A 15,906-nucleotide genomic window follows, 5' to 3' on the forward strand; every position below is an offset into this window, starting at 1 on the left:
CAAAGCATCCACTCCACCTGCAGTTTCCCAAAGAGGAAGATCTTCCCTGGGAGACTCGCACAGGGTGAAACACTCTCACTGCAGCTGAGGGCAGAGGTTGTGTTTAAACAGGAGGGTGAGGAGCAGGCTCACTCCCTCTGTGGCTGGTCCTGGCTGAGAATCCCCCTTGCTGCTCTTTCTGTGGAGAGCAGCTCAGTTAATCCGTGCCAGCTTCTTCTCCTCCTGCCCACTGTTGTCTGGGGACTGCCAACCCCCCGTCCCTGCTTGACAGGTTTGGAGTGAGGCTGGGTGTGGACGTGTTCATGGAATCACAGAATCCCCAAATGGTTCAGGCTGGAAAGGATCTTAAAGCTCATCCAGTCCCACCCCCTGCCACAGGACACCTTCCAGCATCCCAGATTGCTCCAAGCCCATCCAGCCTGGCATGGAACATTTCCAGGGATGGGGCAGCCACAACATCCACACCCACAAATATTAATGAATGTTGGACTTGAGCCAGCACCTAAATCCATTCCTCCTTTGTTAATCTGATCCTAAGATGCATTATGATCCAGGGGAATCAAGGAGTTCTCAATGCCTACCCTTGTATCTCCGTTCTTGGAGTCATGTCACTGAGAATTTCAGTGTTTGTTTAAAAACTTTCTCAGATAAGGTGTGAAGCCTGAGATCACTTTCAAGACTCAAAATTTTGCTCTCAAGAAAATTAGCTTTTAAAAAATGCCGTGGTTTGAGCCAGTGTCACAGTTTCAGGGAGTTTCAGGTGAGGAGTCCACAGCCCCATCAGTGCCAAGCCTTCCCTTCTAAGAACATCTTCCCCCCCTTTTCCTCCTTTCCCACCTTAAAGAAGAAGCTGAGGAAGCTGGAGCCAGTGCTGCTGTTGCCATCACTGCTTCTGGAATTTCTTTGGCAAGTGTGGCTTTTCTCCCATTTCTGTCCCTGCTGACTTCATCCTTTCAGCCCCTCTCCTACTTCTGGAGGTCTTGGTGGGCTCCATCCTCCAAAACCTCAACTGGCCTTTTAGGAAATCTAACATTTCTTCCTGTGAGTCCTCCGTTGAAAGCTTGTGGCCATTGCACCTTTCAGTGAGGCCAAAAACCTCAATTTATATCACTTCACCTTATTTCTGACTCCCACAATTAGTTAATCTTGCATTGATGACTGCCCATTCTGAATCATGGGTCTGGTGCTGGGACATTCAGTGCATTCAGACCAAGGGGTCTCCTGACTTTCCTTAGTCTTTGGGTTTGGGCTCTGTCCTGGTGCAGTTTTCATCAGATTTGGACCAGAGGGTGCTGGACACTGGAACAGACTCCCCAGGGAATGGTCACAGCCCCTGTGAATTCAAGGAATGTTTGGACAAGGCTCTCAGACCTGTGGTGGGATGTCCTGCGCAGGGCCATGAGTCAGACTCATGATCCCTGTGAGTCCCTTCCAGCTCAGGATATTCTTGGATTTGTTGGAGTCAGTCATGGATATGGACAAGACACCTCAGGGTGGATCCCTTTCTCTGCTCTCTGCTATTCTGCTCTTTCCTGGCAATCTCCAAGAAAATTGCTCTGCACTAATCTTTCTTTATCAATTGCAGCAGCTTGCTGGGCTTTCTTCAAAATCTTCCAGATGTCTTTGATCAGCCATGCAAAACACTTTTCATTTTCTCCTGAACTTTGCTTTTCTCTTGAATAAAAAGTGCAGCCAGGCTTGCTTAAGAGGTTTTCTTGAGACAGTACCACTTTCCTTTCTATCTTATGGACCGTGTTTTGCCTTTTAATTTCACCAACGTGACACCTTGGTTGGACAGGGCCGGGTGATTTCCTCATTTGGATCCAGTGGGGCTGGGATTTCCAGCCCTAAACTCCTTGGACTCTGGCACCAAAAATCGATCATAACATCACACAGCAGCTTCTCCCTTTTAAACTTTCTCTGAAATAACCAAAACAGCTCTTAAAATTTCTTTCTCTTACAGCTTACGCTGTGGCATGAGTGTCTCATATCTCGCGACCCCTCCTCGAGACCCCTCTTAGGACCCATCCGCACCCCCCAGGTCCCCCCACAGTGCCCCAGGACCCCTCCCCAGACCCCCCCAAACCCCCGGACCCCTCCCCAAAGCCCCCCCAGACCCACCCAGACCCTCCCCCGCCCCCCCCCATCCCCTCTCAGGCCCCTCCCGCTCCTGTTCCGAGCCCGGGGGGTCCCGGCGGCGGTGGGGAAGGGGGCGCCGCTTCCGGCTCGCCTCTGATTGGCTTGGGTCGGCGGGGGGAGGCGGGCCTTGCTGAGGGGATCCGCGCCGTGATTGGTTAGTTCAGGGATGTGCAGCGCGCTGATTGGTTGGTTCGGGGCGGGGCGCGCCGCGCCGCCATTGCTGGGAGCCCGCACACGCGGTGGAGGCGCGAGATTCTGAGGGAGAGCGGAGCTGAGGTGGGGCCGGGGGCAAACTGGGGGGGTTTGGGGCGGGTCTGAGGGGAAATTGGGGATTTTTAGGGGCATCGACGGGAAACACGAGGTTGTGCGGTGGGTTTGGGGGGAATGAGGGGGTCTGAGGGGGCTTTGGTGGGTCTGAGGGGGCTTTAGGGAGCTTTGGGGGGAGCTTGAGACCGTCTGGAGCGTTCTCAGGTGGGTTTAGGGGGAACTGAGAGGAATTGGGAGAGTCTGAGGGGATTTTGGGGGATTGCGAGAGGATCTGGGCCGTTCTGAGGTGGGTCTGGGGAATTTCGAGGAGTCTGAGGCGATTTCATGAGGTTTGGGGGGATTGAGGCGTCTGAGGGGGATTTGGGGCAGTTTGATGGATTTGGGGGCGTCTCAGGTGGGTCTGGGGTGAATTTTGGGGAGAACTGGGGGGGTTGAGGGTCCTGGGGAGGTTTTTGGGGTCCTGGGGAGGGTTTGGGGGTCCAGAGAGGTTCTGGGCTAACACTGGGGGAGCTCTGCGGGGTTGGGCGTTCCTGGAGGGGTCCCGGGGGAGATTTGGGGGTCCCGGGGGGTCCCAGGCCCACCCTGAACCGGGGTCTGGGGGTTTCGGGGGGAGGGGACACTGCAGGGGTTCCCCCCCCGTTTTTGGGGGGGTCTCCCATGGTGCCCCCTCCCCAAAAAGCTCCCAGGGCCCCCTGAAGTGGCTCCTGTTCCACCGGCCGGTGCCCCTGATCCAGGACGGCCCCACTGAGTCTGGGGGTGTTTGTGGGGATTTTGGGGTTTTGAGAGGGTTTTTGGGGATTTGGGGCTGGCTTTTTTGGACTTGGGGGGATTTTGTTTGGAGTTGTTGGGTGTGGGGAAGGGCTGAGAGGCACCAAAATCTCCTTGAAAGCCCCGAAAGTCCCAATAAAACCCACAAAATCCCAATTAAATCTCTGAAAATCCCATTAGAACACCCCAGAATCCTAATATAAACCCACAAAATCCTTTGGAATCCCAAAAAATCCTGATTAAACAACACAAATCCCCCAAAGATGTCCCCAAAACCAGAAAAAGTCCCACAAAATCTTCCCCAAGATCCAAAGAAATCCTGGCAACACCCAAACCCCCCCAAATCCCACCAAAAATCCCAAAAACCCCAAATCCCCAATTAATCCCTCTGAATGCCACCACAATTCCAATAAAATGCCCCAAAATCTCCTAAAAATCCCAATAAAACCCCAGGAATTTCTGAGAATCCCAAAAAATCCCAACAAAATCCCAGTGAAACCCCCAAAATTCAAAAAGAGCCACAAGAAATTTCAATAAACTCCCAACCACCCCCAGAGAAACTCCCCCTCAAAATGCCAAGAAAATCCCCCAAAATCCAAACCCCCAAAATCCACAAAACCAGCCACTCCCAGTCAATCCCAGTGTGATTCCAGTCGCTCTCAATGAGATCCCAGTGTAACCCAGCATGGACTCAGCTGCTCTCACTGGGATCCCAGTGTGATCCCAGTTGCTCCCAGCATAATTCCAGATGTTCCCAGTTCCTCCCATGATGATCCCAGTTGCCCCAAGAATAGTCCCAGTCCCTCCCAGCAGGGTCCCAGTCGTGCCCAGTTGCCTCCAGGGTAGATTCAGTTTCCCCCAGCATCGTCCCAGTTGCTCCCAGCATGATCCCAGCTGTTCCCAGTGTGGTTCCAGTGCCCCCAGGATGGTTACAGACACTCCCAGTATGTTTTAGTTACCTCAGAATGATCCCAGTCTTTCCCAGTTCCTCCCAGTTTCCTCTAGCATCATCCCAGTTTCCATCTGTTGCTCAAAGGGTGGCCCCAGTTGCTCCCAGGATGATCCCAGTTGCCCCAGTTGTAGTCTCAGTCCTCTCAGCATGGTTCCAGAACCTTCCAGCCGATCCCAGTTGCTCCCAGTGGGTCACATTTTCCTCCCAACATGGGCCCAGTAGCTCCCAGTAAGCCCCAGTCAGGTTCCATTCACACCCAGTATAATCCCAGTATGATTGTAGCCACTCCCAGTATGATCCCAGTCCGTTGCAGTCTAATCCCAGTTGCTCCCAGTCACTCCCAGTCTGATGCCAGTGCCCTCAGAGTGATCCCAGTTGCTCCCAGCATGGGCCCAGCTGTTCCCAGTGTGCTTCCATCACTCCCCTATGGTTACAGACACTCCCAGTATGGTCCCAGTTGAACCCAGTTGCCCCTGCTCTACTCCCAGTCACTCCCCATATGATCCCAGTGCCTCCCAGCATGGTCCCACTCACTCCCAGTTGCCCCCAGTGTGGTCCCAGTTCTCCCCAGCATGGTCCCAGTTGTTCCCAGTGTGGTTCCAGTCCCCCCAGTATGGTTCCAGACACTCCCAGTATATCCCAGTTGCCCCCAGCATGTCTGCAGTCATTTCCAGGCACTGCCCGTGGCCCCAGTAAGGTGTCAGTTATCCCAGTATGATCCCCCAGTCATGCCCAGTATATCCCAGTTGCCTCCAGCAGGCATCCAGTCCTTCCCAGTTCCTCCAGTTTGCTTGCAGCATCATCCCAGTTTCCCTCAGCTGCTCCCAGTAGCCCAAAGTGTGATCCCAGTCGCTCCCTTTCAACCCCAATATGATCCCAGTAAGCTCCAGTTTGATCCCAGTCACATGCCAGCCCTCCCAGTGGGGTCCCAGTTTAATCCCAGTTGCTTCCAATCTCTCCCAGTATGGTCCCAGCTGCCTCCAGTATGGTTCCAGTTGCTCCCTGGATCAGCCCAGTCAGTCCCAGTATGATGCCATTTGCTGCCAGCATGCTCCCAGTTGCTCCCAGTCAGGCCCAGTCTGGGGGATGATGTGCAGGGTGTGCTCCCAGTCCCTCTCAGATCCTCCCAGTATTAGTCCAGTCCCTCCCAGTATGATCCAGAGATGAGCCCAGTGTGCTCCCAGTCCCCGCCAGTCTGAACCAGTTGTGCTCCACATGGTTCCAGTTGCTCTCTTTCACCCTCACTTTTGTTCCAGTCACTCCCAGTATGTCCCAGTGTAGCCCAGTTCCCTCCTTCGTCTTTCCAGTTCCTTCCAGTATGATCCCATTTGCTCCCAAGCACTCCCAGTCAGTCTCAGTGTAGTGGCACTCACTGCCAGAATGATCCCAGTCAGCTCCAGCATGATCCCAGTTCATCCCAGTATAAGCCCAGCAGATTCCAATCACCCCCAACATGCAGCCAGTCACTCCCAGTTCCTCCTGGTGTGATCCCAGTTGTTCACAGCTGTTCCCAGTCACTCTCAGCATAATCCCAGTCACTCCCAGTATATCCCAATTGCCCATAACATGGTGTTAACTGCCCCCCACAGGCTCCTACTCGCTCCCAGTATGATCTCAGTATGATCTCAGTATGATCCCAGTATCCATCAGTGTGATCACAATCTGCCCTGGTATGGCAGTATAATCCCAGTATGATGTCAGTACAAACCCAGTACAGCCCCAGTCACTCCCAGTACGATCCCAGTATGATGTCATTACAAAGCCAGTACAGCCCCAGTCGCTCTCAGTCCGATCCCAGTGCAGCCCAGTCCCTGGCAGTGCTGCCACTGCTGGGATCCCCCAGGCCTGTGTGCGTTCCCCCCTGGCGGATGTGCCGAGAGGAACCCCAAGGGCTGGCAGTGGCCAGGCAGGGTCCCCAGCAAGGCCCAGTTTGGATGTGCAGCCCCCAGTTTGCCCAGTTTGCCTCTCCTTTGGCCCGGGCCGGGTTCCCCCCGCCTGCAGCGGCTGGGAGCAGCCGAGAGCCCCGCGCTGCCCATGCCGACCTGTCCCGGCTCCATCGCCGCTCCTGCCGCGGGCTGCGAGGGCTGCGGGAACGGGGCACCGAGGGTGTGGCTGCTGCTGGGGGAGGAGGAGGAGGGAGGGAAGGGCAGGGATGGAGGGGGAGGAGGAGGCGGGTAAGGGGGGAGAAGGAGGGGGAGGGATGAAGGCGGAGAGAGAGCAGCGATGGAAGGAGGAGAAGGAGGTGGGGTTAGGGAGGAGGAGGAGGAGGAATGGAAGGGGCGGGATGGAAGAGGAGAAGGAGGTGGGGATAACAGAGAGGAGGGTGAGGGGGGATGGAAGAGGAGGGACGAAGGCGGATCAAGGCTGAGCAGGAGGAGGAGGGCAGGGATGGAGGGGGAGGAGGAGGCGGGGTTAGGAAGGAGGAGATAGGGCTATGGAAGAGGAGGCGGGGAGAAGGAGAAGGAGGTGGGGTTAGCGAGGAGGAGGAGCGGGGATGGAAGAGGAGGGACAAAGGCCGATCAAGGCTGAGCTGCGGGAGCCACGCGGTCTCGAGCCCTGCCTGAATTCGCAGCCCCCACTTGTGGGATCATCGCCGCCCCCCATGGCTCTGGTGAGCGGGGAGGGGGAGCCCAGTCTGGATATCCCGGGGGTCCTGGGTTGGTTTTTTGGGGGGATGTTTGGAAAATGAAGAAGTCCAAGGCTGAGCGGAAAAGGCCCCTCGGGGGGACATCGGGGGGTGGCAGTGCTGTCCTGCCGGGGATGCCTGGGGGGATCTCGTTGCCCTTGCCTGTGGCACGGAGGCAAATCCCATGCTGTCCTTGTCCTTCCTCCCCCAGAGCAGGAGCTGAGCATGGAGAGCAGGGAGGACAAATGCCCGCGGCAGAACCTGGTGGCAGAGGCCGTTTTGAGTGGCTCCACAGCGCAGGAAGCCAACAGGGAGGAAAAGCCCCGGAGATGCCGCACGAGGAGGGGCTGCAAACGCAGATGGCGGGGATGTGAGGGGGAAAGAGCCAGCCTGGGCCGGGAAGGCGGCCGGAGATGGAGCCAGAGCTCGGAGCTGGTGCTCCATGAGCAGCTCCATGATGGGGAGAAGCCCCACACATGCGAGGAGTGTGGGAAGAGCTTCAGGTGGAACTCTGAGCTGATCAGGCACCAGAGGATCCACACTGGGGAACAGCCCTACGAGTGTGATCACTGCAGGAAGAGGTTTCAGACCAGCTCCCATCTCCTCCGACACTATCAGAGTCACACAGAGGAGAGGCCCTTCCACTGCCCCGACTGTGGGATGGGATTCCAATGCAACTCCACCCTCGTGAAGCATCGGTGCATCCACACTGGGGAACGGCCCTACCAATGTGTGGAATGTGGGAAGAGCTTTGGACACAAAGGGAACCTGTTCCAGCATCAGAGGATCCACACTGGGGAACGGCCCTGCGAGTGTGGGGAGTGTGGGAAGACCTTCAGGAGGAGCTCTGACCTTATAAAGCACCAGAGGATCCACACTGGGGAGAGGCCCTATGAATGTGGGGAGTGTGGGAAGACCTTCAGGAGGAGCTCTGACCTTATAAAGCACCAGAGGATCCACACTGGGGAGAGGCCCTACGAGTGTGGGGAGTGTGGGAAGAGCTTCAGGCTTAGCTCCAACCTGATCAGGCACCAGAGGATCCACACTGGGGAACGGCCCTACGAGTGTGGGGAGTGTGGGAAGAGCTTCAGGAGGAGCTCTGACCTTATAAAGCACCAGAGGATCCACACTGGGGAGAGACCCTACGAGTGTGGGGAGTGTGGGATGTGCTTCAGCCAGAGATCGGACCTAATCAGGCACCAGATGACCCACACTGGGGAGAGGCCCTACGAGTGTGATAAATGCAGGAAGAGGTTTCAGACCAGCTTCCATCTCCTCCGGCACTATCGGATTCACACAGAGGAGAGGCCCTTCCGTTGCCCCAGCTGTGGGAAGGGATTCAAGCACAACTCCCACCTCATCATTCACCAGCGCATCCACACTGGGGAGAGGCCCTACGAGTGTCCCCAGTGTGGGAAGAGCTTCTCCTGCAGCTCTAACTTGACCCGACACCAACGGAGGCACCGGTAAGGGAAGCCCTGCGAGTGCCCCGAGTGCGGGAAGAGCTTCGTGCGCTGCTGCAGCTCCATCCCCCACTGGAGGAGGCACTTTGGGCACAACCCTGGTGAGCCACATTCCCTGTGGTCCATGTTAGGAGCACACGTGGCTTGTTTTCCTTTTTTTTTCACCTTAATGTTTCTCTCTTCTCCATCTCTTTGCACTCCAAAAGCCAAAAGGGATGGATCTGTCACCTCAAAACAACCCTAATCCCACTGAAAACAGCTCAATATTACCCCAAAAGAGCTCATTCCCACCTCAGAAAACCTCAATTCCATGCCAAACCCCCTCGATTCGAGACCCACCAGGCTTAGATGGGTTTGGGAGGAGACAGGCAGAAGTGTGATCCCTTTTTGGAGAGGTGGGATGGGGGTTGTGTGGGGCTGGGTGTGTGGGGTGTATTTGGTAGCAAATAAAACTTTCCGAGTTACTGATTTCTGTCCCGTTCATTTTCAGACAGTTCTGTTTGCAGAGTGCCACCTTCTCTGCTGATTCAATTCCTTTTTAAAATCATCTAACACAAACAATCCAAAAATCAATATCCAAATAAAACCACCCACACACAATTAAATTTTTAAAAATAATGTTAATATTTTAAGAGTACTAAAGGATATTATTAAAGTTTAATTTTTTGGTTAAAATGTCTGAGAAATTATAGTGGTGTTTGGTTTTGTGTTTAGAATATTTGTAATATGAATTTTTAACTAAGGTGTGTTAGATTGTATGTTAGTTTTTTAGATATTTTTTATCTAAGTATATTAGTTATTGAGTTAAAACTTTCAAAAGGTATTTCTAGATATATAATTTGTTTATTTATATGCATTGGTAATATTATAGTAATAGTTGTTGGTTTGGGTTGAATCATTGTTGGAGTATTGTAAAGAAGACTTGAGATTTTTATATTCCATTTTTATTTTAATTTATTTAATTTCAATTATTATTTCTTTGTTTATAATTTTATTGCAATTTGTTCAGGGGATAGGAAGGAAGTTCAAGGTCAGGAACATTTTTTCCTGGCTGGGAACTGGAATTCCAGACCCTGGGAGTGTGTGCAGGACCCCACAGACTGGGATCAAATATGGGCTGGGATCAAATATGGGCTGAGATCAGATATGGGCTGGGATCAAATACGGACTGGGATCAAATACGGGCTGGGATCAAATACGGGCTGGGATCAAATACGGACTGGGATCAAATATGGGCTGGGATCAAATATGGGCTGGGATCCTTTGGATTGGGGCTGCACAGGCTGGGACCATAAGGATCAGGACCACACAGACTGGGATCAACTAGACTGGGATCAAATATGGTCTGGGACTCTATGGAATGGGACCATGCAGATCAGGATGATCGAGACTGGGATAAACTGGGTTGAGATTATAGGGACTGGGATTGCACAGCCTGGGAAAAAGCTTTGGCTACCATTGGCTGCCTTTGGCTGCCATCCCTGTCTGAAGGTGGCCACATCAAGTTGGTTTGACCCTGTTTGGGGGTCCCATCCCCCTCTTCCCCCCGCTCTCCCGCCCCTTCCCCATCATTCCCCCAGTCCCCAGTCCCCTCCCCCGTGCTTGGTTTTGGGGGTTCCAGGCCCCTCCTGCTCCCTTTGGGGGTCCCGACCCCCCTTTGGTTGAATTTGGGGCCCCCCCGCCCCCCTTCTCCCCGTGCCCCCCGCTCCCCCCGCGGCCGGGGGGGCTCCCAGCGCCCCCAGTGCCACCAGTGCGGCCCCAGCTGCCCCCGCACGCCCCATCCCCATCGCCGGGGTCACCGCCCCCCGCCCCAAATTCCGCTCCTGGACACTGAGAGCCATCAGCGACAAACGCTCTGACTGGCTGGGAATGGCCCCTGGAGCAGCGGCACAGGGACCTCTGCAGCCTGAGCTGCCCTTGTTCCTCTCTGTCCGTGCCCAGAACGCAGCGCGCAGGGGAACGGCAGCAGGGCCCTGCGCCTCCCCGGGCTCTGGTTTTGCGTCGCTTCAGCTCCACGGAGACGCGGCTCAAGTGAAAAACCCAAACAGTTTATTAAGGGAAAGCGAAGGGGAGGGCTGAGCTGGGAGGCAGAAAAGGGGATGGGCAGGGCCTGAGGGCTGCAGGGAGGCAGCTGCCAAAAGGGAGAGAGATGGCAGGAGCTCCTGGAGCTTGCCACGGGCTCAGCTCTGAGCAGCCAGAGCTGTGCCTGGAGCTCCAGCTGGTCCATCCTGCTCTGCAGGTGCTCCCCTCTTCAATGGGCACTGGAAATCGCCAATGGACGCCGGTACATCTGATCCAGCAGACCAACAAAGTCCTGCAGATCTTCTTTCAAAGGTCATCTGAAGCAGTTTGCTCATGCACGATGGGCTCTCATCTTCCTTCAGGGCTTGAAGAGCTGGAAGAGAGAGGAACAGAGGCACGGTCAGAGGCCAGATTGAGGGAATCCAAGGAAAGCCTCCTGCCAGGGCCATCCCCGCCGGCTCTTGCCATGGCCAGGAGGGAGCGGGAGACAAGGGCTTGGGCCGGAAGGTGCTGGCCACGGATCGCCCACGTTTCCCTGACAGCTCTCTGGGCTCTGCCCCCGCCGCCCCTAGTCCACACGGGGAGCAGAGCCCTCCGCAGCCCGGGCACGGATTGTAGCTGCGGGGCCGGGATGTGCAGCTGCCCCTGGCGGTACTGGCTGCCACGCGGCTGCCCTGACTCACCCTCAGTGAGGACCTGGAGCTCCTCCTTCTGCCCCATCATGAGCACTCCGGCGAGCCCTGGCAAGACAGAGCCCGTGTCGGTCACGGGCGGCACAGCTGCCCGGCACGGGCGCTGCCAGCCCTGCGGCCGCACGCCCTCCTGCCCGGGCAGGGCTCCTGCCGGCCCCTGCCGCACGCTGCCGCCCGAGGGCTCGGCTGCGGGAGGGCGGCGGCAGCGCCGAGGGCGGGCGGGGCTGCAGCGGCCCGGGCGCGGCTCCCGCTGTAGCCGGGGCAGCAGCCGGGCCGGGGGCAGGGAGGGGCGCCGGGCTCGGGGCTCACCAATGAACCTGACGGCCGCCTCTCGCAGGGGCCTCTGTGGGCTCCGCAGGCGCGGCAGGGCCCAGCGCAGCTGCTCGGCCGCTCGGCTCTCGTCCTGCAGCAGCTGCGGGGAGCGGCGGCAGGGAAGGCTCGGCACGGGCTCTGCCCCTCGGCCGGGCGCTCCCTGCGCCCAGCAGCGGCCGAGCCGGCCCGCACGGCCCGGGGCAGGGAGCAGCGGGGGCGGCGCAGGCTGGCGGGCCCGGCTGCGGCGCCGGGCAGGGCCACAGCTGCCAGCGCCCCGCACCGAGCACCGGGGGCAGGGCTCGGGCTCCCGGGCTGGCCTTACCAGGCTCTCGGCGAACTTCATCCGCCGCTCCTTCGTCAGCAGCTCCTCCAGGTCCCTCCTCCTCAGGAAGCGTGCCGCACAAAGCAGGGCTTGGCCGGAGACCTGGAGAGCGGCAGAGAGCCGCAGGTGGCACCCGAGCCCAGGGCACGGGACCCGTGTCCCTGCACCACGGCCAGGGGAGGCTGGAGCCCGCCAGGCGCCGGGGCAGGAGGCGGCTGAGCCCCCTGCCAGGCATGCGGCAGCGTCACAGAAAACCTCACCTTGGCCACCTGCAGGTTCTCATCGTGCCAGCGCAAGAACAGAGGGAGAAGGCTCTGGTTCACGACTGTTGTGAGAAGCTCTTCCCCCTCTTCCACTACCAGCTCCATCACCTTGCAGAAGAGCTGAATGGAGAGCAGTTGCACGTGGCTGTTGTCCTGAAAGGAAAGGAAAAGTCCTAAGCACCAACTACTCCAGGCCCGTTGGGGCAAAGGCCCAGAACTGCACATGGCACAAAGTTTCCAGGTAGCATCCAGTGCCCTTGGCTGGGGCACAGAGCCTTACGTTCTCAAAGTGTGGCAGGAGGGGCTCAGCCAGCTTCAGGGCAGTGAAGGGTAGCAGGAGGTCTTTGTCCTGGAGCATATGTGTGAGCACACAGAGGCTCATCCAGACCACCTCTGCATCTGGATCATCCAGCTGCTGCACCAGGTGTTGATAGAGGCCGCGTATTCCTTCTCCCTGTGCGCAAGACCAGGCTGTGCTGTGAAGCCGTGAACGGCCGCAGCACCAACAGCTGCTTGGGGCACTGGGGCAGCTGAGGCGGGAGGCAGGAGAGCTGGGAGCAGCTGCCTCTGCTGCCAAAGGCCAGCCAAGCCCAGAGGTCTGCATTGCCCCGTCCCATGCTGCCAGCGGGGCTTCAGCCACTGCCCCCTTCTCACCAGCGAGGGCTCCTTGCTGAGCACCACGAGGCCTCTGAGCACCAGGCGCAGCCTGTCCCTGCACTGGCTTGGCAGGTGCCTGGATACCAGCAGCAGGGCACTGGGACCGTGTTTGCTCAAGTCCAGGCACTTGAGGAGCTGAAAGGCACAGGCCAGTGACGGGGGAGCCGGCCGGCAGGAGCCCGGAGCCACACAGGGCTGGGCCCAGGCAGCAGCAGCAGCAGCAGCAGCAGCAGCAGCAGCAGCAGCAGCAGCAGCAGCACAGGGCGCGGGCAGCGTCCCAGGCGGCTGCGGCTCCCAGAGGGCAGAGAGCTGGGAGGCAGCTCAGCCAGGCAGCGCTGCACACCCGGCTCACCTCCACAAGGAACACCAGGGCAGGCAGATGCCAGTGGTGCTGTTTCCCCATCAGCAGGCTGAGCAGGTGCGAGGCCATGAAGGGACACAAGGGGCTCAAGCCACGGCGCATCTCCCTGCCAGGGGAAAAAGGCACCAAGGCCCTGAGCCGGGCAGGCAAACCTCTCTCTGACTCACAGAGGTCTGATCTTTCCCCAGCACTCTGCAAGGGCACATGGGCCCCTTGGGAGGCAGCTGCTCCTGGGCATCCTCCTCTCCCAGCCTTTTTCAGTCTGCTCGGCCCTCCCTCGCTGACAAGGCCCTCTCGCTGACAACCCTGGGGACTGTGTGGGGCACTCTGGGCAGGGGGCACAAATGCTGGCAGTGGTGGCAGGAGTAAGGGATCTCACCTGGCCAGCAGACCCGCTGCATAGTGCTGGGTGTTGGCACAGAGCAGGGTGTCCCAGAGCAGCTTTTGCTCCGAAGCCAACAGATTCTTGCCAAAGCCCAGGCAGGAGAGCAGAGCCTTCATGGTCTGCACTGCAAACCTGCGTGCCAAGCAAAGGCCAGGTCACTCTGGGAGCGCTGGCCCTGGCCACAAGGACGTGGGAAGGACGGGGCGACTGGCACCTGTTGGGGTGGCAGGGAAGGCCGTGTTCCTCCTGGCACGCTCTCCAGAAGGTCCAGGTCTCAATGTCCCCTGGCATCTGCTCTGTGGTGGTGACAATTTGCCAGAACAGAGCCACGAACAGTTGGGGAGAATGAAGCAGAATGGCATAGTGCCACTCAGACATGGGGGCAATCCTCCACAGCACCAGAGTGGCCTGCAAGAGACAAAGCAGCCTGAGGCAGCGCTCAATGCCAGGGTGTCCATGAAGCACCCGGCTTGCTGCCCCTAGGCCGGCTTTGAGCCCAGGCAGGGAGCTGCAGGCTGGGGAGAGCAGGGAGAGCTGCTGGAGAGGCAACCGGGAGGGCGAGCAAAGGCCAGCTCCAGAAACTCACAGCCAGGGCAAAGACGGCCTTGTTGTCCCCGCAGGAGAAGCTGCCGTAGGGCGGCTGCTCCTCCATGGCAGAGAGCAGCGCTGGAAGCACCTCCTGGGCGGCCACTCCCGACGTGCCCATGGCTCTCCACATCAGCGTGGCGGCTCTGTGGGAGCGGAGCTGTGCGTCAGCACCGTGCCCCGTGTGGCTGCATGGGGCCGGGTGACAGAGCCCCGGTGCCCTGAGGGGCAGGGAGGGAGCATGGCAGAGGCTCAGGAAACAGAGGTGCCCTAGGCTCCCGCAGCTCTCCGCCTGTCTGGCAGAGCCCGCTGGGCAGGCTGGACAGGGCCAGGGGCCCTACAGGCCGGGGAGCACCGAGCTCTTGAGGCAGTTGTGCCCCGTACCTGTCACACATTGGGGCACAGCACAGGAGGCTCATCACCACTTGAGCAGGGTGTTCCTCTGTCAGGCTCAGAATCTCCATTTGCAGCCCAGCGTCCACGGTGACACAGGACGCCAGTCTCTGGAGAATGTCCCTGACTGTGGCTAGCACCTGGAGGAGGAGGCATGGGGAAGACTTGGAGCGCTGTCCAAGGGAGCAACTTGCCCAGCTTCCCCCAAGAAGTGCTTGCCTTCCCAGCCCACTGTGATGGCCTCAAAGGCTGAGGGGGTCCAGCGGACGTAGCTTGAGGGGCCACGTGATCCTGGGAGGCCTTCAGCCCTGGCCCCAGGCTGCTTACCTGCTGTGGAGAAGCAGCACCCTTCTGGAAAACCTCCAGAGTGGCTGCAGGAGTCATGGTCAGTGTGGGCATGGCCTGAGTCTCTGGCACGCCCTGAGCCTGGGTGTGGGTGCTGGCCGTGCCCTCAGTCAGGGCCATGTCAGCCTCTGCCCTGCTCTGGGCCATGTCCTGCTCAGAGGCTGCTGCGAGCTCCGAGGACGCTGAGCTGGCAGCAGCCTCTGCCCGCAGCTCGCCGGGCCTGGGGTCGGGCTGGGCCGTGCCCTCGGTGCCGGTGCCGCCGGTCTTTGTGTGGCCAAGGCACAGGAGCCTCCGCAGTGCCTGCAGCAGAAGGAAGGGTGGGAAGAGAGGGACATTCCATGGTCTGCTCCAAGCGCGGGGCTCGGCCGGGCAGTGCCAGTAGGCCCAGCCCAGGTGGGGACGGCTGCAGGTACCTGCGCTGCTCTGCGGAACAGGCCAGGGGTGGGCTCTGGCTCCTGAGTCCGGTCCTTGGCTGCATCTGGCAAAGAGCGAGCGCAGCCAGAGCTGAGGGGCTGCGGGAGAGGCCAGAGAACAGTGCCCAGCCCTGCGCTGCCCAGGCAGGGAGAGCCCCGGGATGCCCCAGGGGATGGAGCACGGCCACTGCAGGGTGTCTGCCCGGCCCCTCTTCTGTCCTGTCCATGGGCATTTCCCCAGGGGATGGCATGGCATGGCATGGCATGGCATGGCATGGCATGGCACCAACTGGTAGCTGGCTCCAGCCCTGCAGCCCAGCTCTGCCACTCACCCTCCTGCGGTGGATGGAACGGCACCACCTCTTCTGTCTCCTGTGCCAGGGCAGCTCCGGGGCCTTCTTCCTCCTCCTCCTCCTCCACCCGGGCCAGCTTGGGCACTCTCGGGGGTCTCTGCTCCATGGCTGTGCCTGGAGCTACTTGCAGGAGAGATGCCTTGGGAAAGCTCCGGGGCACCAAGTCCCACACTCTGCCCTTGAGGGCAGCTGCAGAATAGAAGCCTCAGGAAGGCCACGGGTCAGCGAGTCCTATGCTCTGGCCTCGAGCTCAGCTGCAGGAACAGCGCCGCGGAGAAGCTCCGGGTCAGACGGGAGCGAGTGCGCTGTGCGGGGGCTCCTCACGGCACTGCTCTGTCCCCTTGTGCCCCGTTGCGTGTTGCCAGCAGCCGGGCAAGCTTCTATTTCCCACGTGTCACAAAGGGGCCTTGGACACCGGCTTCCGTTCCATGGCACGGTGACCGTGCTGCAGCGTGCCACCCAGGGCCCTTGCACACACTGCCTTCTGCCCCGGGGCCGCCCCCGGCCCAGCCAAAGTGGCCCAGCTTGGAAGGAATCCCTGGCCCCAGGTGTCTGAGACAGCCCGCACAGGATCTTTAGGAAGGGCTC

The 15,906-nt window shown here is 58.8% G+C and overlaps 1 protein-coding gene and 1 pseudogene across 1 annotated transcript in view; one reads left to right on the plus strand and one right to left on the minus strand.

Annotated features, from left to right (window-relative positions):
• LOC136570728 (uncharacterized) overlaps window positions 1-15,906 on the minus strand; it is a 2,607,743-nt pseudogene that overhangs the window by 1,217,988 nt on the left and 1,373,849 nt on the right.
• Window positions 1-15,906, plus strand: part of LOC136570729 (uncharacterized) — a 2,347,277-nt gene that overhangs the window by 1,105,743 nt on the left and 1,225,628 nt on the right. The window contains 1 exon segment of the mRNA XM_066571173.1: window positions 7,172-8,261. Within this exon segment, the coding sequence (XP_066427270.1) occupies window positions 7,172-8,261 (1,090 nt within the window).

Source organism: Molothrus aeneus, unplaced genomic scaffold (assembly GCF_037042795.1).
Source record: "Molothrus aeneus isolate 106 unplaced genomic scaffold, BPBGC_Maene_1.0 scaffold_36, whole genome shotgun sequence".
NCBI lineage: Eukaryota > Metazoa > Chordata > Aves > Passeriformes > Icteridae > Molothrus > Molothrus aeneus.